Genomic DNA, 26,225 nt, shown 5'->3' with positions numbered 1-26,225 from the left:
ATCCTTGTGTGTGGCACCGAGCATCTACAGTAAAGTCTCGTTATATCGATATTCAAGGGAGTCCGAAAAAATATCGATATAACCAGGACTATCGATATATCCGACCCTGTTTGCATGTAATTTTCTCCGTGCGTGCATAGAAATAGTATCGATATAACCGGGACTATCGATATAACGAGACTTTACTGTATTTGATATACACTGATAAAAATTGTAAGGAATTAATCAGCCCATTTCCACGGAGCTTTCCACGGAGCTTTGACGCCCTCTTCTGCCTCTTTTCGGTGCTACATTTCCCCCCTCCAGATGACACACATTCTGTGCCACATTTTCCCCCTCAAAATGACATGGAATAAATTATTTAACAACTACTGTCAGCGGCGAACGACTCCCCCTGTAGAAGAAGTCGTGCATAACCCCGGCCTCTATTTGCTATCTAGCTGGCTACCTAGCTAGCTATCTTTTAACTAAATATCTATCTTTCTGATTCTGATCTATCTAGCTGGCTCGCTATATATCTTTCTAGTTAGCTAGCAAGTTATCTAGCTAGCTATCTACTTGAATTACTTTTGGGTTGAGTGAACGCTGGCGTCTGTGGCTGCCGCTGCTTACCCACAGATACACTTAATCTGTGACAGTAAAGTGACCTTGAAAGTTTTGAAAGGCGCTTATAATTTAAATGTATTATTATTATTATTATTATTAATTCTTTTTTTCTGATGAAAGAAGAGGGTCTAAGGTTTCTTATGTTGCATTGAATGTTTATGTAGTGCTAAAACTCAATATTATACGGGTCCTGGAATTTGAATGAAAATGACAAAAACCCTGGCACTGGAGTGGAAGTGTAAGTTTTGAAGTAATCGCATACAGTTTTAATGAGGAATGTGTTGCTGAAGACATTATTGCGTGATTTTGGGTGTAGGTTCTTGAGACATTTTAGTGGGTCACGTCTACCAAATTTTGCGCATCTACAGGCCATTTCTCACTGACCTTCGGCATTCAGAATTACTGTCTTTTAAAACATTCCATGAGGTGCGTAGAAGCCAATTTTTTTTTGTCTAGGATGAAAACACTTGTTCAAGTGACGAGTTTTGAGTTTTTGTAATTCCACAAAAATCACATAAAGAAATAACTTTAAAAATGGTCTTTGTATGACGAGGTCTTAATTTTCTTCCTTTTACTTTTGGAGAAAAGCTTTTCAGGAGAATGTTACAAGCCACAGGCGCCTGTATCCCCCCCCACCCCACCCCACCACGAACCCCTCTTCAGTCGCCGGCGCACTGGTGTTAATGCACTTCTCCAGCCAGCAGTTTGAGAGCTGCCAGTTGACACTTTCACCTCCGGTTCAACAACACGCTGCTGCCTACACTCACTGCTGCTGCTCTGCTCACATTTGCCTGAGTGCTCATTTCTGTGCTGGGGGGGGGGGGCATTGTATACATGAAAAAACACAAAAAAAAATCATTTCCCGTGAGTGTAAAGTGTCCTTCAGTTTTGAAAGGCGCTTAGAAATAAAATGTATTATTATTGTTATTATTATTAAAAATGACACAATGCAATGTTGATGAGTCAATAAATTGTGGCACAATTTTCTGTTTCACTCAATCCTCAGAAGGGTCCGGGGGGGGGGGGGGGGGGGTGTTTTTGGTGGGGGACACCCTGAATGGGTTGCCAGCTAATCACAGGGTAGGCAGAGATGAACAACCGCCCGCGCTCACACCTTACAGACATTTTGGACGTTCAATCTGACTGTTATGCATGCTTTTGAAATGTAGGAGGGAACCAGAGTACCCGGGGAAAACCCACGCAAAGCCCGCGGAGAACATGCAAACTCCACATAGGAAGACCAGAGCATGTAAAGAACCAACGGCCGCCGCATTGTGAGGCTTTCCAAAAGGAAGATGGCGATAAAGAGGAAATGCGCCGCAGATTGAACAGATTAAAAAAAATCCCATTGAAGAAAATGGGAACGGATGATTTGAAATGTGAATGATTTCTTTTTGCCAGGCTCGTTTGCTTCAGACTTGTTTGCCTCGAGCAGCGGCATCATGGAGGAGAGTCAACGCACACCCACGCGGCATGTGTGCTCCGTCTCCTGACAACTACCTGTTGCCATTTGTGCCGGGCGCTCGTGAAGTCCTGCTCTCTTAAAAAACAAAAACCGCGGAGGGATCGCCATCTTTATCGTTCATTTGGTTTATTTTGTTGGTTTGTTCAATGCATTTATTTGGCAAGGGGCGTAAGGGGGGGGGGGGCATTCAGGACTTAAATGTCTGGTTGCTAGGAGACCAGACGGTGCCAAGCGAGAGTGCGAAACAGAGACCAGGGTGATGGTGGGTTGCGTCGTCAAGAGCGAAATTTCAAACGCATTGGCGTACTGAGTCAGCACTGACGCACGCACGCACGCACGCACGCACGCACACGTCATACAAATTTTACGCAGATTATTAGTTTGGAAGCATCGCCGGCCGCTGACTCGTTTTTCTTGTTCTTTTCATCCTGAGTCACCGTCACCCATATTCGTTCCAGCTGTCGTGGCGAGAAAACGCAGCCGGTTCAACAGGTGAGTCTCACCTTGAATCATGGCGGCCACTTTCAGCGCCAATTTTTATATTACAGGTAACATCCGACTTACGACCGGTCCGAGTTACGACCACCTGTACTTACCGCAACGCGCAAGCAGCCGGCAATGCATACTACAATTTTGGCCAGCCAGCATGTCACTCACTCGCACAGCAATCATCTGCGTGACTAATAATTACAGTAAAGTCTCGTTATATCGATATTCAAGGGAGTCCGAAAAAATATCGATATAACCGGGACTATCGATATATCCGACCCTGTTTGCATGTAATTTTCTCCGTGCGTGCATAGAAATAGTATCGATATAACCGGGACTATCGATATATCCAATATCGATATAACGAGACTTTACTGTAGAATATTCTACTTCTAACTATACTATACTGCTTTCATCTTTCAGAACTTTGCTGCTGTGAAATGTACATTTCTCCACTGCGAGACTAATAAAGGCAAATCCAAAATCCAAATAATGCCGGACCGCCACATATAGGCTCATTTGGACGCTTTTGTTTCATGTGGCAAGAAAAAAAATAATAAAAATGAGATGAAGACTTCCCTGTCAGCCACGGGACGCATTTTACACGCTTGGGTTTTGCGTGTGCTTCTTGTTATGAGCGCTAACGCTGTTGTGAGTAGAATAGTTGGCCGCCTCCCCCCCAGGGGGGAACGGTGTTTTTCTCCCCGCCGCGCTGTTCCCGGTTATGGCTCTGACACTCGCAAGGTATTCAGGGGTGAAAAAAAAAAAAGAGAGCAAGCTGCGCAAACAGTAGCCCTGAGTGCTTTCTAAAGCGAGCGGCAAAACAACACAACCCACACGACGAGGACAACAAGGTGGAAGTGACACTGATGCCGCTGTCCATCATCGGTGTAATCGAAATAAAAATAGGCCCTTGGGTGCTGAGAGAACAGGGGACATAGACATCTTGCCAACCGGCAATGTTGTCCTTAACACCTTCCCAACGCTTAGGGGGGGGAGAGGAGGCGTTGGCGGGCGCGTGTGGCATTAAAGGTGCTAATGGAAGCACAATTACAAAAAATGACTTTTCTCTCGGCAGCTTCACATCACGACCGCCGTGTGGGAAAAAAATAACAGGCCACATGGCTGTTTATCAGAGACAACCGAGCGCAAACAGCCGTGTTTTTATTTAATTTATTTAATTTTATTTATGTGTCCATTTATTGATTCATTTATTTACCCATGTATTTACCTACCTATTTATTTATTGTATTTATTTATTTGTTTTTAATTTTTTTATTTATCCATTTATTTATTTATTTATCCACTTATGTATTTATTTATCCACTTATGTATTTATTCAATTATTTATCAATTTATTCATTTATTTATCTATTTATACATTTATCCATTTATCTATTTATACATTTATTTATCCATTATTTATCCATTTATGAATTTATTTATCCATTTATTTATCCATCCATTTTTTTACGCTGCATTGAATGTTTATCTAGTCCTAAAAAAAAAAAAAAAAAAAAAAAATCAATATTCTGTAAGTCCTGGAATTGGAGTGACAATGACAAAAACCCTGGCACTGGAGTGGACACATTTTTCCACATCCTCTGGCAGTGATTGAGTTAAGTAGTTCGGGGGCGGGGGAGTATTGTGTCTTCATGAAAGACAAACTTTATGACGGTGGTAGCTCGACCTACAATATTTTCTACAAAAAGTTATGAAACGCCTTGACGGGAAAAGATTGCCTATTGTTACGAAAGAAATTTGAAGATATGAAAGATAATAAAACATGGCCTGCTAATCTGAGCAGCAGATTTCATGAACCCACCATTGATTCTACATCGAATATTATGAGACTGTTAAAAGGCATCACGCCACATTAACGATTTTAACACCGTCCGACAAACAATACGTAATAAATACCAAGTAGCGTCTGCGCCCTCAGCACTTCCTGTGCGTCAGCAGCATGTGTCAACAGCACCCAAAAATACACCAGGGCTATTTCAACGCGTCCCATCAACCCGACGTTCTTTCCTCCGTTTCTGTCCATCGGTTGTGTTTGTGCTTCCATCCCTTTTGTGTACTTTCCTGTCATTCTTTTATTGCGGTTAATTTTGGAGGCGCGAGAAAGCTTTGGCCGCATCTGTTCGAAAAGGTGTGCGCGTGCGTGTGTGTGAGAGCGTGCGTTTTTATGTGAGCAAGGGTGGGTATTAAAAGAGGCGAAGTGGGAAAATGTCATCTGGAGAAAAAAGACAAACTTAGCAGCATGTGGGGTTTGTATAAAGAAAAAAATCAACTGACAATTAATCCATTGGTAATTACGGCGTTCCGTCCGAGTTGACGTCCCTGTTGTGCAATAGAAGCGGGGACGAGAGTCATGTAAATGTCATTTTTCATTTTGAGGACATCACACATGTTGTAAAAAAAGCCAAGATGAATGTCAAAGTGCCCTTGGGCACACATTGTAAACGTCACGTGACACAGGAGACGTATCGTTTGCAATACTAGCCCAAAGGCCGGTTCAATGTCACTTTCTGTAAACAGCGGGGAGGGCGGTACAATACAAAATGGTGGATGTATCCGCTCAATTCTTACGCGAGCAAAACCTCAATAAATCAAAGCACAGTGTTACCTCAATTTATGAACGTCTCTTCGTGTAAAATTTTCAAGTTATGAAAAGCCTCAACAGGAAAATATTGCCTTTAGTTACAAATGGAATTTCAAGATACGAAAGGTTAAAATACAGGATGGTCAGTTTCCTGAACACCACATACTTTTAGCTACTCTGCCATTAGATGTGACCTAGCATCAGTCTGGCACCTCATTGGCTAAGAGGGACCTCTACCGTATATCTGAATCAGAATCATCAGAATCATAATCATCTTTATTGGCCTGTATGAGGGGAGTCGCTGGAAAAGGTGGTGGGCAGGGTGCGGAGGGTCCAGTCGCATTTTCCATGCTCTTGTCTTGTGTGATGTGTGTGTGTCTTGATACATATATGTCTATTTATTCAGTAACCCTTATTTATTGTGTCCTAATCTTATTTGTAAGATGTTTCCGTTACATATTTTGATGCATTTTATGCTTTAAAAATATTTATGTTTACATTTTTGGAAGGCTTAAAACGGATTAGGGCATTTACATGGAAATGGTGTCTTCAAAATTTTCTCATTTAGAAATTTCTTCTGGAACCAATTAATTTCATTAGATGTACCACTGGAAAAGGTGGTGGTCAGGGTGCATAGGGTCCAGTAGGATTTTCAGGGCTCTTGTCTTGATTAACCGTAATTTATTGTGTTCTAATCTTATTTGTATCATGTTTCTGTTACATATTTTGAATGCATTTTTATGCTTAAAAAATTATTTATGTCTAAATTTTTGAGAGGGCTTGATTACGGTATTTACAAAATTTTCTCATTTCGAAATTTATTCTGGAACCAATTAATTTCATAAGCAGATGTATGTATAGAGTTAAAATAGCAAAATATTTTTTTAAGTGACTTCGTCTTTAACATTGCCCAAGCAAGCTAATAATAATAATAATACATTTAATTTCTAAGCGCCTTTCAAAACTCTCAAGGTCAGTTTACAGTCACAGGATACGTTTTTTTTTTGTGGGTGGGCAGCGGCAGCCACATTCGCCAGCGTTCACTCAACCTGGAATAACCTGGTATAACTCAAATAAGCTAAGCACTCTCATATTATGTAAAATCCAATTGATCAGCTAACATTTGGCAGCATTTCTGTCAAATTAACTTGATGGAAAAAAAACTACGCAAAATGGCGTCAACATGCTAACCGTTAGCACTGACAGTCGTGGATTTAGAACCCCGTGGTACCTACGGTCAACTTGGCTCTCATAGCCATACAGTAAAAATACTTAAGTCGATGCGTACACAAGTACACACGAGTTTACAAGTTCAGAGTGCGCCACAAAGGGCAAATCCCACCGTGTTTATGCGTCCGTGTTGATCTCGTCGTAAACACTAAACGTCACGCCCGTCGCCGTGTTCCCTACGTGTGCTAGCAAAACCCCCCGCCACCCCATACCCAGCTTCCCGACGCTGCCCCGTGGTCCCCGCCGCCCAGCCGGCTTGTTAATCAGCTTTAGAGGGTGCGCTTAAGTATTGTTGAGCGGCCTTACGCAACGCTTACCTCGCACAGACATCGCTGCCAGCCATCCAGCGTGCCAGTCGCAACACTCTCTTGTGCTTCTGTGTGTGTCTGTGTGTGTGTTAGAAATCTTTCAGAGAAAATCTGAGGCATGAATGAAAGCGTCAGTGTTTGTAGCGCACACATCGAACCTTGCGAATGAACTTTATTGGAGTCCGTAAGTGCGGCACGTGCTACCTGGCTGTTGATTCACTTGACAAGTGTGCCATTTAATGATAAATTCACATTGTGTTCCCGGCACCCATAGCAATCACATTTCAGGTCAGTGAGTTCGTTGCTTGACCAGTGGTTCCCAACCAGCGTGCCGATGAGAGTTCAGTCGGGGTTCTGTGGGAAATTATGCAATGACTAATAATAATAAGATGACTAATACAGTAAAGTCTCGTTATATCGATATCGGATATATCGATAGTCCCGGTTATATCGATACTATTTCTATGCACGCACGGAAAAAATTACATGCAAACAGGGTCGGATATATCGATAGTCCCGGTTATATCGATATTTTTTCGGACTCCCTTGAATATCGATATAACGAGACTTTACTGTAATAACAAATACTACTACTACTACTACTAATAATAATAATAATAATACAGTAAAGTCTCAATATTCTCGGGAGTCTGAAAAAATATCGATATAACCGGACTATCGATATATCCGATCCTGCGGCATGTAAATTTTCTCCTTGCGTTCATAGAAATAGTATCGTAATAAGCAGTACTATCGATATAACTGATATCGATATAACGAGACTTTACTGTAATAATAATAATAATCTAAAATTACACATTTATCATTGAACAATATAGAGTGAAAAGCAGAATAATTACCGTATTTTCCCATGTATAAGGAGCACTGGCGTATAAGGCGCACCCAAAATGAATGAGTGTATTTTCATTTGTTTCGCATGTATAAGTCGAACCGGAGTACAAGGCAACGAATGACAAAAGTTTTCCAAATATAATAGATAAATACAGGTAACATCCGACTTACGACAGAGTTCCGTTCCGACCAAACGGTCGTAAGTCGAAATCCATTCAAAATGTTGAATCGAGACTCGGAGGCGAAATGACTCGCAAGTCAGTATCATTATCAACCTTTTTGCCTCACCTTTAATTCAATAAAGAGCAGCAAGTCAGCTTCGCTCTGACTCAACGGGGAAGATTAGAATCGGCGAATGGAGGAAAATAAAGCTGGATGTTATGCAAGAGCTTTGAGTGAAAGGCTGATGATGATGTAAGCGGCGAGCAAAACACAGCAAATGGAGGCAAGTGGGTATCAGCGAGAGAGAGACAGAGGCCGTCCCTTACTGTATCTCGTCAGGATTCTCTGAAGGACCCGAGAGACAAGATGACCAATGCCCGCTAATGCCCTCAGAGAAACATACAGAGTGTCCCTACACTGACACATACACATTGACAATCTCTCGAAAACATGAGAGAGAGCTGGTGAGCCACCCAGCAATGACCTGTGACATAGCGAGGGAAGACAGCGAAACGGTTCCTGTAAGTCTGAACCGACCCCCCCCCCTCCCCAAAAAAAAAACCACCAAAGCAGCAAGTGCGAGCCAATAAGCAGGAGGTCAAGGAGAGGAAGGAAGTTGGCAGAGATAAAAGACCGACTGCCCAAGACAGAGCGGGAAGACGAGGGATAGCAGCAGAGTGAGAAATGAACTTTCTACCCTCAGTCAGTGGCTGCATGCAGTTACGTAAGCGTCCAGCGTGTACGGATGCACACGCACAATTACCTTGGCGCGGAATAACAACAAACACGCGGCATCACTGTCAGATATATATATACAGTAAAGTCTCGTTATATCGATATTCAAGGGAGTCCGAAAAAATATCGATATAAACGGGACTATCGATATATCCGACCCTGTTTGCATGTAATTTTCTCCGTGCGTGCATAGAAATAGTATCGATATAACCGGGACTATCCATATATCCGATATCGATATAACGAGACTTTACTGTATATATATATATATATATACGTATTTAAAATTGCATTCTCTGTGTAGCTCTCTCTTGTTTCTATTTATAATTGCATTTTATTTATTATTGCATCGATGCTTTTCTGTGACTGTAAAGTGTCCTTGAGAGCTTTGAAAGGCGCTTGAAATAAAATGTATTATTATTTTTATTGTATATATACAGTAAAGTCTCGTTATATCGATATCGGATATATCGATAGTCCCGGTTATATCGATACTATTTCTATGCACGCACGAAGAAAATTACATGCAAACAGGGTCGGATATATCGATAGTCCCGGTTATATCGATATTTTTTCAGACTCCCTTGAATATCGATATAACGAGACTTTACTGTATATATATATATATATATATATATATATATATATACACACACACACACACACACACACACACACACACACACACACACACACATACACAGAGGGTATTGTCTCATTCTCTCTCACACACACACACACACTCTCACAACGCCCCAGTAGTCAACATGTGTCAAATGTGATTGGATTAAGGCGGCTATCTGAACGTAGCTCATCAAATTATAGCAACAAGGCTCAAGCGGAAGCGATTTTGAATCTTCACGCGCTCCCCTCTTGCCACACCAAACTGGTTACGCCGCTTTCAAGTCGTGGGAAACGAACGGCATCCAATCTGTCATAATGCGGTTACGACAAAACCACGTTTAGATGTATAAATAATCTTGTACAAATGTCAGCAATTGTTCCGAGGCGCAAAGCTTTTTAAAAGTCGTGTATAGGCTACGTGCTTCCTCTGCGAATATAATTTGTCTGGACAAAAGTGACGCGAGCGTCACTATTTGTTAATGAGGTGGTTTTTATTTATAGACGCAAGGGCGCATTACAGCATTCCAGCTTGGGGCCTATCCCAGCTGTCTACGGACAGTTGGCGGGAGAAACCCTCAAGCGATTGACAGCCAATCGCGGGGCGCACAGAGATAAACAACCATCCGCGCTCATAATCAGACTTCGGGACAATTTTTGAGTGTCCCATCAGCCTGCCATGCAATTTTTGTGAACGTGGGAGGAAACCGGACTACCCGGAGAAAACCCACACAGGGTTGTGGAGTGTTCGCTATAAGAACACATTTTAAACATCTTTTCGATTTCCTTATATATCTTTTTTTGTTTTCTCGGACTTCCTGTCATCATGTCACATTCTGTCCGTCTTTACATCATTTTATTTTCTCGGACTTCCTGTCATGATGTCACATCCTGTCCGTCTTTATAAAAGCTCCTCCAACGAGCCCCTCCCACTTTTTTTTCTCTCTCAGCTTTTTCTCTCCACTGCCTGCCCCTCGAAGTCAAGCAGTTACATTTGATGCCATCCCAAAGATTAAAGAATCTTTTTGTTTTTACTTTTGATTCCTGCGTCATTAATAATGACCGTAACATGGAGAAGACACAAACTTCACGCAGGAAGGCCGGATACAGGTTTGAAGTCACGAACTCTGCTCTGTGTTGTTGACGTGCAAACCACTCGCCATGAGCTCAATCTAAAAAGTAAACGTAAACTCAGGAAGGAGGATTTCCACAACAGCACTCCATGACGGAACGCGGAAGTCGATTTAGCCCCCCCCCCGAAAGGTTTTACACCACCGGTCGGCTACCAAGTGCGTGTCCACTTGTGTGTCCGTTGACGTTTGTGCGCCCTAAAGCCCGACCAGCTACATGATGCTCGCCGCTGATGGCCGACGCGCTCATTAAAATTTTATCCCTCTGCTTTCCTATAAATACCTTTCCGATGATCGGATGCATTATTCAGTTTCTCTTAGGCCAGCGTACGCGCACACACACGCGCGCTAACACTTGAACACACACCGGGAAAGAAAAGAAGAAAAACAAAAATGGTGTTTTTAAGAGGTGGATGGGCTGGCAGGTAAAAAAGATTTAAGAAGCCATGTGGACCTGGTAGCAGCTGTAGGTCCAGAGTCAGATGCCATTTCACTCACAAACAAACAAACAAACAAACACACACATACACACATATATGCACACACACATTTCTGCATGTCTGTTCTGTATAAACACCGTCGACCAAGACAAAGTCGGCCTGGTACTTTTCCACATTCTTCGATAATTGTAGAGCAAAGAACAGCGGTGAGACGCCAAAGAAAGTTTTTCTACGGCGGGACAAGATTGTTGAGTAGCACTTGACATTGTCATTTTTTTCCTTTTGTCACGATGAACAACTATTAGACGTGCAATGACAAAGCCGAGCAATTACTGCAAATTCCGAATTTGCAGATGTGGGTCTGCCACTCTAATCAGTGTGCTTGACATTGGCCTATGATTACGGGTAATCTGGTATTTTTCAAAATAAAACAGATTTTAGATTCCAAAATATTTTTTTTTTTGTTGGGGATGACTGGTATAGATCAAATTTAGGTGAACGGATGGCTAGCCTGTTTGAAAAACGTTAAATCGTCAGCCATGACTATGACTATTGTCAAGTATTGGTGCTTGGTATCGGCGACTTTTTTCCCCGAGTCCTCAACTTTCAATACTTGTCGGTCTTAAAAAAAACAAAATAAAGAAATAACTACACAACTAAATAAACAAAAATTACAAAATAAAATAAAGAAATACACGAATAAACAAAGAAATATATAAAATCAATGAATAATCACAAATACATAAATAGATTAAATAAATAAACAATAAGTAAACAAATAAACAGATTAAATAATAAACAAATAAACTGATAGCTAGATAGCTAGTGAGAGAGCTAGCGAGCTAGCAAGCTAGAGACCTAGCTAGCTAGATTGGCTAGCGAGCTGGAGGGCTAGCAAGCTCGAGGGCTGCGAACTAGAGAGCTAGTGAGCTAGAGAGCTGGCGAGCGAGAGAGCTAGCGAGCTAGAGAGCTAGCTAGATGGCTAGAGAGCAAGCGAGCTAGAGGGCTAGAGAGCTAGTGACCGAGAGAGCTAGATAGCTAGCGAGCTGGAGAACTAGCGAGCTGGACAGCTCAAGAGTTAGAGAGTTAGACAGCAAGATAGAGAGATAGCTACATAGCTAGATATCTAGATAGATAACGAAGGGGGTGGTATCACCATATCTCCAGTTACAGGCGTCATTTTCAGTAGATCTCTGTGAAAGTGACTTCCTGGGCAAGGAACAGTCTCGTCAACAGATAATCGCCGCTAAGTATTGCCAAGCCAAAATCAGCGCCGTGCAAGCAAAAAAGAGACAAAAACACAAAGGCAGAACGAGGGGCGGTAATGGGGAAGCGCTGGAAAGAGGAGGAGGTTAATGGAAGAGAAGCCGCCACTGGGGTATTCCAGCTTGGATTGGTGACACACAAGCGATAAGCGAGAGGCATCAGAGGATGGAGGGATGGGAAGGTCAATCGATGCTTTAAAAAGGTTTCACTCCCCCTGCAGAGTTGTGCGCATGGCCGTGCGTGAGCGCGTGTACCGACGCGCCGGAGTTGCTTCCAAAACAACATCTCCAGCGGTCGAATAGCTGCGCCTGGTAACGAACGGTAGCCATTGTTCGCGATCCTCGGAGAGGTTACCTGAGGTAAATCGAAAGAAATCTGGAAGAAAGACAGACAGAAGATTGGTTTGGTTTGAGAGCCAAGCCACTGAGGTAAAGCGGACTGTGTCCACCGCCAAACGTTTGAAGTGAGGCACGGCGTGTCAGGGTGGAGCGAGATTCCGTAAAGTCAGCGGTTGGTTGGTTGTCGTACGTAACCTCAATGAAATTAAAACTCAATTAAATCAGTTCGATAAATCAAATCGGTGGTGACATGCATGAAGGGAAAAACTCAAATCATTAGAAACTCCACCAAAGCGACGCGCAGTCACAGTCGTTGCAACTTTGAACAGTCGGAGGTTCGGGCTGATTCGTTTGATCGTCGCTGAGTTGATTCGGAAACGATTAAGAAATTCACGTGGAAAGTTCGAGCTGGGCTGTTTGGGGACAGTGATAATTGCTTTTGATACGTCAGAAGCTGGGAAATTTCGCTGATCAACTTCAACCAATTGTCCGTTGACTTCCACGCAGGTGCTGCCAAAAAATCGGACAATTTCATCTTGTGCCTACTATCTTTACAGTCTTTAGTTTTTTCCTCTTATTTCATACGTGTACAAACAATAACAGTATGCATAGCAAAAATCTGGTTTCAGTTAAACTCAACGACGCCAACACTACCCACAAAGGAAACTCAGATCAGGTTTATCAAGCCAGATCAGGGTTTACCGTTCCAAATGATACCATTGCAAAGAGAACCTCATTGGACCCCTAGCTTGGTGGAAACGTAGCTATAAATAAAGTTTTACGACCGAACCAGACAAGCGGCATTTTTGAGGGGCATGCGGTTCTGGGCAGCATCTGCACCTGAACCTTCAAAGACAGCCCAGCTGTTGTTGAGCTCACGAAACGAGAATTCCAGCAACGCGTTTCAAAAGCCGCAAGTTCACCCGCTCTTTTCCAACTCTTGATCAACAGCGCGTTTTAGCTTTGACGCGGCAACGCCACCCAAAAGCTGCACCTTTTAGAACACGTGGCACGTTGCACCGCGAGCCGGCGGCTCACAGTACAAACACAAGGAAGGGGGGAACGAGTCTGAACACGGAGGTTGAGACGAAAGGCTGAGAAAAATCCAAACGTGAGCTTGCATTCCTTGTGTGAGGCGGCGGGTTAGTGGAGGGGGGGGTGAGGAAAAGTGAGGCGGTTGGGGGGGGTAAGTTTAACTTGGCGCCAGACGGCATTTCATTACCCCAACACCCAAGCAGACACGCGTACAGTTGCCACTCTGCGAGCGGGGCTGAGGTTCTTTTGCTGACTTCCCATCAGCCAAATTTAGATTCAATATTTGTCCTACGCACGATCCACCCCCCCAACCCCCCAAATCCCCCCGTTCCTTCCCCGGACCAGCATAGAGGCAGATTCCCAGATAAAAATAGCCGGGGGAACTATTCCAACACCGCTGGCTTTCTTTAGGGAGTGGACTTGAGGGGTTAGAGAGGGGTTAGGAGGACCACTCGTCGCCTTGACAGCCCGGGGACAGTAGGTCAGTCTGATCATTGTCTCACACACACAGACCCCACCCTGATTGTATACCCGTGGGTAGGCCGTGACTGTAACGTGAGCGTTACTTGACATGGAACTGACAAGCACTTGAGATTAGGATAATACAATACAATACAATACAAGACATATTGATTTATATAGCGCTTTAACAAATGCTGAAGCTGATACAAAGTGCTTAACATGGACAAACCTTTAAATACAAGAAATAAAGCAGTCACGAAGATAGCAAAAAGCACCAGGGAGTGAAATCAAGATCAAGTGGGAATTATGCCAAAGAGTACAAGTGAAAGGCTGCATCCCCTCTGAGCCTCCGTTTAATTTTTGACATCTTGTAATGTCTGGTCAGCAAACCTGAGGTGCCGGGAAGGTGCGTAGAGGTGGATGAGCTCGGAGAGGTGAGAACGAGCGAGGCCATTTAAAGATTTGAGAACAAATAAGATCTTGAAAAGAACTCTTAAAGGACAACCAACTCCAATGTAGTACCCAGAAAATGCACAAGATGGCGCCCAAGCTCCGTTGGAAATGTGCTGATTTGTCTGCTGGGAATTTGTCAACTAGTGTCGAATAGTAGTCTTGGTGCAACACAAAACACAAATCTGTTAGATATCAAATTTTGGGGGTTCAATTTTACTTACATTTTTTTAAACATTATTATTATTAGCCTTTTCCAGCCAGTTTGGCCAGTTTCAGAAGGTCCCGCCCCCTTGTTCGTGGTGTCACGCCAAGATGTCTTGCCTTGCTCAAGAATCAAAGCAATGGCTTCAGATTCGGAGAAGATGCTTTCTTGTTACTCATCCAGATTCAAATAGTTCTGAAGAGTAAAGCTTACATAGGCAGAAGATGGCGACAAAGTCCGTGGAAACGGGCTGATTATTTCCGCAGAATTTTTGTCAGCAAATATCAAATGCTCGGAGCAACACACAAGGATTCACCAGCGGGTTATTTATGTGTTTTCCTTCTAATTTCCCCATCAACACGAAGTTTTCAGACCAAACAAAGTACCGTAAAATGCATTGGCGTGATGAAAGGACTGCTACAATGTGTCCTTTCTCGGTCAGGGGCGTTCCTTCAGTGACGTGACGTGAGGACTCATCACCAACTCATAAACAAGACTTCCTGAAGATTCAGCGCGAGTATTAAAGTATTAGTATTAAAGTATTATAGTATTATTATTGCTTTCCCGATACCCAGGGTGGTTTTTTTGGGTCACATTTCATGTTCTCCAGAATCCCAGACTGGTCCGCAGCCCAGTTGCTGCCTGGAATGCACGTGATCAGGTTGACTTGCTCGCTGAGCCATTACCATTTTAACGATACCCTCAGCATGACCGGCATTATTGGGGCTAATCCGAGACGATTAGGAGGATACATTACAACGGCGCCACAGCGGCCCCGGCTACCGTCGGTGGGGCGAAGGCGGGATTATGAGAAACCCGGGGGGCTGTGATGTCATTAGAGATGGCGTCTCAAGTGCTAAACGACGCGGCCGTTTTGTCACTTTGTTCCGAGGAAAGAAGCAGAAAGTCTCCGGGCCAGGTGATCGTTTTGTTTGCGTGCGTGATAAAAGCTCTCATCTTGGAAGGATTGCGGGAATACGGTTATCGGATCTGTGTGTGTGTGTGTGTGTGTGTGTTTGTGCTCAGATCAGTTTTGGCGACGCTGTGGTCACCTGCAATACACCCCCACGCACTTTGTTCACAAGTCATACCTTTCACACGAGCTGCCTCGTGCATGTCACAGATGCTCAGCCAGCCAGAAAAGTATCACCTCTTTTGTGTATACACCCCATATACTCTTACAGAAAAATCACCAATGCCGCCATGTAACCACCCCCGTTATATGTTACATACGCATGCACGCACGCACAATAAAATGTGCAAGCATGCAATGAATACCGACATGGGCAGGTGCAGGTTAATTTTACTTCAGAAATGTGCTAGATCATAGGAGTCAAAGTTAAGGCCCGAGGGCCAGATCTGGCCCTACACGTCATTTTAGTGAGTTAGAGTTAAAAGTCAGAATTCTGAGTTAGAAGTAGGAATTCTGAGTTAAAAGTGGGAATTATGAGTTAAAAGTGGGAATTCTGCGTTAAATGTGTTTGTGTTACTGCGCGTCTGGCTGCCGCTTCTCACCTGCAGAAAAACATTTTTTTTTGTTCGTATTCTGTGACTGTAAAGTGTCCTTGAGACCTTTGAAAAGCACTTATAAATGAAATGTATTATTATTATGATTATTAGGATTATTATGAGTACTATTTGCGGGAGGCAGCAGGAATAAACAAGTGTACAAACGTAATGCCTCCTGCGAGTCGACCGTGAGTGGGTTCTGGAACGGCTTTCGGAGATACCGACTGTTGTGGTTCCCCTCGTGCGTAATCCAACACAGCCGGCAACTATTAACCTTCTAAGCAGGAATGTGGGAGGTCCAAGAATTCCAATAACAAAAACAAAACAAGAAAATGGTAGTTTGTGTGTTTGTGTGTGCGCTATTACTCACTTGTACGCGTTTGCCAAAAGTTATCAGTCAACAGCACCGTCGCGCTCGGGCATGCACAGGCAGCCAGTAACCAATACGGTCAATATGGGGTCGCGCCGTGTCCGTAATCGATGGTTTGATGACATACCCTGAGGACACGTTGGGATTTGCTGTGTAGCAAACTTTGAAATGGACATCTTCACTCAGGAGCTATTTGGTGCAGCAACAGGAGATAATCCATAACATTTCAATAGCCAGATTCGGGTGGGCGGGGGGTTAATGTGGTTTCTGTCAAGGGTAACGTCACCTTGTTAGTCATTGGTTGCGGGGGGCCTCTACATGTCACCCCTTACCCAACCCAACCTCTGTTCACCCCCAGTGGTCCTGATGGTCAAGGGCGACTAATAGCAGGGAGGTCCATTAGTGTCGACTGGCTGAGCACATTGTTCCCTTTGGTCACATTCCTGACTAAATACAGATATTTTCACAATTAGACCCCCCCCCCCTTCTACCGCACTCAAAAAGCCATTTGTCATCTTACTAGAACACGTGGAATTTGTTTCAAATTGTTTTGTTTCTTTATTTGGTGCTTTCTACTATCTTTGTGACTGCTTTATTTCCTGTATATGATAGCTGTCCATGTTAAGTGCTTTGTTACAGCTGTTGTTAAAATGCTATTTAAATCAATATGTATTGTATTGCATTTATTTTTGCATTAGTCAATATGCTAAGCGCATTCAAGCCCCAGATAAACATTTTATGCAAAAATGGATCTTGAAGATTTTCTCACAGGATCATCGAAAAACACGAACAAGGTGTGCATTTGTGTAATTTAGCGTCCCACTACCAGTATGCTAAGTCAACCATTGCTACGTGTCGCTAAGGGTGCTTCTGCGTTGTCGAAGCAAGGGTCTCTGGCAATAGAAGAGGTTGAAAAACTCTTGATTTGGATTAACGAAAAGCAGCTAGCAGGGGACAGTGTAAGTGAGGGTAGTATCGCCGAGAAAGCACAACAATTTCACTCGGATATCATCAAGAGGCAACTACATCAACGACCATCACAAAGGTAAATAAATGGATTTTACTATGCAGTAGAGTTTGCGGATCAAACCTCTAAAGATGGAGGAAACTGATTTGCTGTGGCGAACCCTTAAAGGGAAAAGCCGAAAGGAAAAGAAGAAGACAGTCTATTTCTTTAATTACAATACAATAGCACATTTATTATACATAAAATACCGTTTATTTTGTGTAGTTTTAAGACTTATTTAGTAGAAAATTATGTTTTACGAGGACCTGGGAACGGATTATTCTCATTTTAATGGTTTCTTATGGGAAATAAATGTTTGAAAGACGAACTTTTCACCTTACACTTTTGTGTAAGGTGAAAGGCTTTTGAAAAATGGCAGTGTACTTTGGCTACTTTCACTGCCTATCACAACAAAACTTATTGAAAGTACCGTTACCCCGGGGCCGTTTACTATTACGATTCCATAAAACTCACGCTTTTGTGTACAATAAAATGAGTTAAAAAAAAAATAATAATAATAATCTTTGAAAAAAATAAAAAAACAAGATGTCACTCCTCAGGGCTTTTTGCGTGTTTCTCGCTGCTGATCGTAGAGAAGATAAGTGTTTTTTCATAATAGACGCCATCTATTTGAGCCATGTTGGCCGAGCGTGATCTCTGGAGGGTTTACCATCCCATAAATCATTCTATAAAACTGTTTCTGGATAATGGGTGAGAAAATAAATGAAATATATTGATATATCTATATATATTTTTTTTGCTGCAGTCAGCAGCGAGAGCAAAAGTGTAGGCATGGTCGTTGCGCTAACCGAGCAGTCCTTTCACGCTACACCTCGAAGTGGGGCCTTCCGAGAGGTCATTGATGAATTAACTGTTGAACGGCGAAAGTTGCTCATGGGAGTGTCCGCTCTTCACCACGCGGGCGGCACGCAACCCGCCACTCGGCACCATTACGTGGACAATGAGAGGTCCCTGGCCCCCACGAGCCCTCGCACAATCAGCCACGGGGGCCTGCTTTGCCTCTACCACCATTGTCCCCCCCTCTACCCACCCTCCATATACACATAACGCACAATGGCCACTCCAGACCAGGGGTCCAGCTACTATGCAATTCCATCGCACAAAGACACACACCAGTCCGGATCGCATCAGGGGGAGAGATAATTGAAAGGACGAAAATGGAGACGGGTGTGTCGTCAAGGATAATAATAATAATACAGTACGCTACTTTTAAGTACATGTGCGCTGATATCTAGGAGAAGGGAGTAGTAGAGTACTCTACGACCATAGTGAAGTTTTGTTCCTCCGGTAGCAAAGTGACCCGAATTTGTATCTAAGCCAAAATCCATTAAGCCATCAACTATCATCACAAAGGTAAATAAAATGACTTTATTATACAGTACAGTTTATTTCTTTAATTACAATACAATAGGAGATTTATTATACATAAAATAAGGTATATTTTGTGTAGTTTTATTTGGTAGAAAAAGATGTTTTATGGGGACCTGGGAACGGATTATTCTCATTTTAATGGTTTCTAATGGGAAATAAATGTTTGTCAGACAAACTTTTCGCCTTACATTTGCAACAAGACGGGTCAGGAAACATTAGCTATCGAGCTAGAAAACTATTAGCTAACTAGCTAGAGAGATAGCTATTAGCAATTCAGCTAACAAGCTAGCTATTTGAGTCAGGAAACATATTAGCTATCCAGTTAGCTAATTATCTATAAGCTAACTATCTAGCATTCTATTAACTAGCTAGCTTTCTATCTATTTGAGTTACTTCCGGGTTGCGTGAACGCTAGCGCGTGTGGCTGCCGCTGCTCACCCATAGAAAAACTTATCCTGTGACTGTAAAGTGACCTAGAGAGTTTTGAAAGGCGCTTAGAAATGAAATGGATTATTATTATTAATTATTATTATTATTATACAGCAATGTGCTGTATTTTCCGGTGTATAAGGAGCACCAGAGTATAAGGCGCACCCCCAATGAATAATGTATGTTCAAACTTGTTCCATATATAAGGCATACGGTATTATAAGGCGCACCTTCAATGAATGACAAAAGTTTTCCAAATGTAATATATGTAGTATGTTAAAGTTTTTCTAATATTAGGCGCACCGCATTATGAGGCGCTACAAGAGAGGCATTACTACAAAGTGAGTCGTGGCTGCTGACAGTAGTTGCGAGACTTGTGGTGAATTGTTATACAAAAAGCAATGGAATACACCGGAAAATATAGTACGTGATAGTGGTGGTAAAGTCATCAGAGTTTTAAAAAAACAGGTCTTCAAGGTTCACAAGGTTTGGAACAAAACTGGACGATCCGGTTGGCCGGTTATGGTCCAGAGTGACCGTCTGGGTGCGAGCTGTGGTGAACAGCAGCCCAATGCGAGGACATTCTATGCGTCACGATCTGGTTGGCGACCAACGTGTGGCGCTGTCGGCCCCGCCTGCACCTGCACAGGTGTTAGTCGTTCCGATCAGGGGCAGTTAAAAGGACTCCCGGCACGACCATTCCGTGTCGGGTCATTGTATGTGTTTGCTGCACCCTGTCAGGTTTGTTTCATCTTGGCAGATTTTTACTCATGGTTTTCTTTGATACTTCGTACTTTTATGTTCGGATGACTTTGATGATTTAGATTTAGTTCCATCCATTCATTTTCCGAACCGCTTATTCCTCATTAGGGTCGCGGGGGTATAATTATATATTATTATTGTTGTTGTTTCTATAATTATTTACTTCCACCCGGCGTTGATGTTTATGAAGTGAATGAGGTGTGCAGGTTGGGCATCTGTCCAAGTCAATTGCCTCTTCATATGTGAAACACGCATGTAAAAACACAATCCAAAAAAAAAAGCAAATATGGGCATTGAATTTGAATTCCAGACCAATGTAAACTGCTAAATTGCAATGCCCTCTCAAAGCGCATGTCGTCAAATGAGAGCAAAGCCATCAGTGCCGGTGGCTCGGGCAATAAAGCAACAGTTCACGTAACAAGCGGCGTAATCGTTTGCAACAAACTCAGTCAGCGGAGCAGAGGATGGGGTTAAGGGTTAAAACTTGCGTTCTGATTGCAGATGTGGGGAACAGCAGGAGATCAGGGAGTAGGGTTAGGGGGCAGCGGCAGATTAAATAGTTCAATAAACGGCACGACAAAAGGTCAGATTTGTTGTTGGGCAATGTCTCAGAGACATATCCACATGGGATTAATCAATTAAAAGAAGGAAAGATAGGCAACATGGAGGTGCGATGATGTGTTGTTTGGAACCCATCTTGAATTTTCAAAATTCATTGTGTATGTGATACCCCGGTTTTACAGCGACCATTCCGACCAGACCTATTGAAAGACTGCCATTTTTTGGGGGGGCGGGGGAATCTTGTCACCCTGTTCAAGAAACAAAATACAGTAAAGACTCGTTATATCGAATTTCTCAGGAGTCGGAAAAAATATCGATATAACCGGACTATCGATATACCCAATCCTGCGGCATGTAAATGTTCTCCTTGCATTCATAGAAATAGTATCGTAATAAGCAGTACTAGCGATATAACTTATATCGATATAACGAGACTTTACTGTAATAATAATAATACATTTAATTTATCCTTTCAAAACACTCAAGGACACTTTACAGTCACATGATTTTTTTTGTGCGGATGAGCAGATCCATTAATTTTTCAAGGCAAGTGGGTCTTTCAGACTGACTTTTGAGACTTTAGAACCATGCCTGTCCTCTGCAAAGGTTGACTAAAATCCCCAATGGAAGTACCTCGAGGTACTTAGACTCAGTGTTCGAAATAACATCTGCCTGGAGGCCCGGGACGTACAACTTTTATGTCGGGCGTACAACTTTCAAAACGTCTCGGCCCGGGTGGCCGACAAGTTCAAGAAAAAAAAAAAAAAAAAAAAAAAAAACATTTTTTTCAAATCAAACGTTTGTTTTATTCAATGAAGCAAAAGCTACAAGCAAACCGCTACAAGCCACGTGGACTCCACTATCTAAGGGCGTTTTAAAACTCTCAAGTCCACTTTACAGTCAGGGTATAGTCCGGAAACACGAAGCCGGCTTCTGATTGGCTGCCGTGCCGACTATGCAAATTGCCAAACGAACGTTCGTTCGAGAGTTTTGAAAGCCGCTTAGAAAGAGGAGTCCACGTGGCTTTTAGCAGACTACGTAACACAAACATTGCATTGTGCACCATGACGACAACTGGAGCAAAATCTTCAGCAAGGTATATTTAACATAAATTAAGCAAGGGAGCGTTTGTGGTAGGTACTTCCTTAATTAAAAAAAAAATATATACTTCACAACCATATTTTGTTTTGTTGTTGCGATTAGTCGTTTTATTGCGTTTCAAGTTGAGAAAAATGGGGCAGGTAACTTTATGGCTGGGCAGGCAAGTTTTCAGAGTTGTCTGCCCTGGTGTCCGCTAACTTTTTGTCATGGGTTTCAGACACTGTTACAAAGTTTCTGTATTAGACACTGAAATTCACCCGAAAGTGACATTCATATTCGACGCCTCGTATTTGCACAATAACAAATCTGCAGTGTTGCTGAAAACATTTCCTTACCATAACACAAACAGAAACAAAAGAAGAAGAGGAAACTTTTGACATTCACACAACATATGACCCACAGACAACACTCAAGCATGCGCGCGGGCTGTAAACATCAAACCCATAAACACAATCAATATTTAGTATCTTCCCAGAAGGCCATACTTAACGGGAGTTCCTTGTAATGAAAGGTCGACAAGTTCACCGTGGGGATGTCCTGATAGCCCTGTCTTACTGCAGTGTGTGTGTGTAGGAATGTAGAGAGCCAGGGGTGGAGGGGGCGGTTGAACCATGGGTGCAGTGGGAGTCAGGAGGGGACATGGCGGTGGGGGGAAGGGACCAAAAAAGTGGTCCCACTACTCCACAGAGGGGGGGGGGGGGGGATTGTGAAATATGTGCACAGAAAATTCATGTGATACGTCTGATCGCACTGCCTGAAAGGGATTTCATAGAAGATGAGTAAATTTTTTTAGATCTAGGGGGAAAAGTTTATTTTGTAATACTCACTCACATAATAAACTATGTACGGGCACAAATACTCACGCTTCCTTTTTTTAGTTTCTGAAAGGGTTCGGGGTTGTCTTAGCCAGATGAAGAATTGGACACAAACGTCTGTGTAAGCTCTCAGTCTCAGTTAATGACACAAACACACACACTTTGTTATACATACAACGAACATATTGTAAATACTCAGTGGATTATTTTCTATCGTTCAATTCATATCTTCTAATATACCTCAAAGCATTTCGATTACCGACAGGAAACAACACAATCCACTTCCTTGTCAAAACAGAAGAAAAATAAATGGCAAATGATTCGTAGCCACCCAGACAAGAAACACGCTGTTGCGTGGTTGAAATCAACAGGTTCGGAGTGGTCGTTCGACATATGTATCAAATATGTACGTATATATGTATCAAAATATGTATGTATCAAAATAAAAAGTGTAGACGACGAAAGGGGAAAATGGCAGAGTATACGTTTTACTTTTTGGGATGATTTTTTAAACACTCGTTTCGGATGCGTATACCTACAAAAAAAGATGTAGAAGTTTGTTTAAAGAAGCAAAAAAAATACAAGTAGGGAAAAAAATACACTTACCGTTGTCTCCGGGTGTCTTCATTTTCCCCGTAAAAGTTGGTCAAACTCCGGTGACTGGAGTTCGACTCTCACCGCTTGGTGCGGGAGAACTTCGGCTTGTCCGAGCCCGACCGAAGGGGCTCACTTTCCGGTGAACTAAGGGGGGCTTATGGTCCCGTCCGGTAGTTCTCGGCGGTGCTTTTGGTAAAGTTCCTCTCAGCTACAAGCCCCAAAAAAGGCGGTCGAGGTTATGTGAAAAGCGCTTTCCCACTTCCAGGAACTTATTTGGCGAACTCTCCGGCCAATGCTTACTTCGCTTCGGCCGCATCTTCGTCGCTGTTCGACATGTCTCCGAGTTTTGACGTCGCTTTCGTCGGACTTTTTCTTTTCTTCCCTTGCTTAGCCTCCCGCTTCTCTGGCGCTCACGCCACTCGCGGCAACTCTTCTTCTTCTTCTTCTACCTACTCCTCCGTCCTGCCCCCTCACTTCTTCTTCTTCTTTTTCTTCTTCTACCCTCTCGCCTAGATCTATCTGTCCGCTGGGTGTCGTGTTTCGCCTCCCTCGCTTCCGCGCGAAGCCCGCCCACAGTGAGTGGGAAGCGGGGAGGGAGAGGAGTTCGAGGGCGGAGGGCTTCGTAACCTGGTGGAGGGGCTAATGTGGCTAATCTCCCTCCTCTCTCCCGCCCTTTCTCTCTCTCTCTCTCTCTCTCTCTCTCTCTCTCTCTCTCTCTCTCTCTCTCTCTCTCTCTCTCTCTCTCTCTCTCTCTCTCTCTCTCTCTCTCTCTTTCTCTCTCTCTCTCTCTCCTACTTTTTCTTTCTCCCCCTCCTCGCTTTGAGTTGGCGTCAGGGGCGTCCAGCACAAGCACGTCGTTGCCATGGACACTTGCCCAAGCAAGCTGGCGTGGTGACGTCATATCCGACGTCACGTGTCTCATATTTGTGACCCGGATTGTCGCATTGAAATTTTCGTTTTGAAGAATCGTACATAGTATGATTTTAGGGTACGAAAAATATGTTATGAACAGCGTTTTGATATTGATGATTGATTTCACTGCTGAAAAAAAAAGTTTTTTTCCTCCATTAAATCGTAAATGGTTGTTTTGGTGTGAGCAAAAAAAACGTGTAAACATCGTATGCTAGTGTTTATGGAATAAAAGCAATCTAAAGTAATTTAAAAAAATGTTAATTAGTTAATTCTGAACGCATCCAAATCCAAAGGCTAAAATTAATTGTAACCACACAAGTCATTAAATAAGATTTAATAATAATAATAATAATACATTTAATTTCGAAGCACCTTTCAAAACTCTCAAGGACACTTTACAGTCACGGGATAAGAACTTTTGTTTTTGTTGTTTTTTTTGAGCAGCGGCAGCCATTCAAGCCAGCGTTCACTCTACCTGGAAGTAACACAGCAGCAAAGTCGTGAAAGGAAGAGGAAAGGAAGGAAAGAAGTAGAAAAATAAAATGCAGGAGCTGCGGGAAAGTCAGCCACACTCACGGCGCCATCTTGAAATAATAAAAGCAATCTAAAGTCATTTAAAAAAATGTTAATTGGTTAATTGTGAACGCATCCAAATCCTGAGGCTAAAATTAACTGTAACCTAACTCATAATAATAATAATAATAATAATAATAATAATAATAATAATAATAATAATAATAATATATTTCATTTCTATGCGCCTTTCAAAACTCTCCAGGGCACTTTTCAGTCAGAGAATAAGTTTTTCTGTGGGTGAGCAGCGGCAGCCACACGCACCAGCGTTCACTCATCCTGGAAGTAACTCAAATAGATAGAAAGCTAGCTAGCTAGCTAATACATAGCTAATACAGTAGATAGCTAACTCAACAGCTAATACTGTAGATAGCGAGCTAGATATTCAGCTAGCTAGTTAGATAGCTAATAGATAGCAAATAGATAGCAAGCTAGCTATCCAGATAGCTAATAGATAGCAAATAGCTAGCTAGATAGATACCCAGCTAGATAGCCATCTAGTTAATTTGTACATTTTAACCTGGCATTGTTAGCATTTGTTATTATTTAAGATCATGAACGGCACACTACAATTTTTATACGGGACTTGTAATCATTTGTAAGTGTGTGGAGAGCTGAAGCTTCAATGATCAGTGACCAAAAATACATATTTAGTCACTAAGTAGTATTTAAAAATGTCAGGACAAGTCGACTAGAACAGCTGAACTTTTTTTTGGAGTTCATCCAATGCACCGGATGCTGAGTGTGTCTCACTGACATGGGTTCAAATGTGATTAGTTCATCCTAAACACTAATACATGCCCCAAATTATTATTATTATTGCATTGCAGCCCTTGAAACAGTAGTAGTAAAATCGACAAAGCCCTCCGCCTTACCCCCCAGCAAAAACAAGTGTCCCTGCGGTGTGATTTACCAACAGGATTTTTCCCCCCCTCTGCGCTCACTGGCTATTCTCTGACAGACGCAGGAAACAAGCTCTGCGCCGCCTGATAAGAAGCAGGATCCAAAATAAAACAAAGGCAAAGGGGCTATGTTGTCATCCTGCGTGGCGCGCCGACTACATGCAGTCTACAGGGGCAAAGAATGAAGGATCTGTTCCAGTGGACACAGAGTTCAGATCCGTTTTATTTTTTATTTTATTTTATTTTATTTTATTTTATTTTATTTTATTTTATTTTATTTTATTGCATTGCATTGAATCTCATCACATCGCATCGTATCATATTGTATCGTATTGTATTGTATTGTATTGTATTGTGTTGTATTGTATTGTATTGTATTGTGTTGTATTGTATTGTATTGTATTGTATTGTATTGAATTGTATTTATTTTATTTTATTTTATTTTATTTTATTTTATTTTATTTTATTTTATTTTATTGCATTGCATTGCATTGAATCGCATCACATCGCATCGTATCATATTGTATTGTATTGTATTGTTTTTATTTTTATTTTTATTTTTATTTTTATTTTTATTTTTATTTTTATTTTTATTTTTATTTTTATTTTTATTTTTATTTTTATTTATTTATTTTTTTTTTGCATGTAACATCCGACTTACGACCAGCTCGACTTACGACCAGCCGTACTCACGACCACGACCTTCAGACTCTATTTTTTTTTTATTTTAATTCTCATACACGGCAACGCGTACGACAAGTTTGGCCAGTCAGCATCTCAAATCTCGCACAGCAATCGACCGCGTGATGGCACCAGAGGGTGGAGTATGCGAGTCATTTAGCCTCCGAGTCTCTATTCAATATTTTGAACAGATTTCGACCATTTTGACTTATGACC

The 26,225-nt window shown here is 42.3% G+C and overlaps 1 protein-coding gene across 1 annotated transcript in view; it reads right to left on the bottom strand.

The window, feature by feature from the left end:
- erfl3 (Ets2 repressor factor like 3) overlaps positions 1-23,505 on the bottom strand; it is a 42,582-nt gene extending 19,077 nt beyond the window's left edge. Inside the window, exons 1-2 of the mRNA XM_088999417.1 lie at positions 23,242-23,505; positions 22,951-23,149 (exon numbers count right to left, since the gene is read on the bottom strand). Of these exons, the coding sequence (XP_088855543.1) occupies positions 22,951-22,972 (22 nt within the window). The 5' untranslated portion in view covers positions 22,973-23,149; positions 23,242-23,505. The remainder of the gene's footprint in view (positions 1-22,950; positions 23,150-23,241) is intronic.
- Between the last annotated feature and the right edge of the window lie 2,720 nt (positions 23,506-26,225).

This window comes from Hippocampus bargibanti, linkage group LG06, assembly GCF_051943395.1.
Source record: "Hippocampus bargibanti isolate YZ-2025 linkage group LG06, ASM5194339v1, whole genome shotgun sequence".
NCBI lineage: Eukaryota > Metazoa > Chordata > Actinopteri > Syngnathiformes > Syngnathidae > Hippocampus > Hippocampus bargibanti.
Note: the sequence above shows the minus strand (reverse complement) of the source record. Positions and strands in the feature narration are given on the sequence as shown.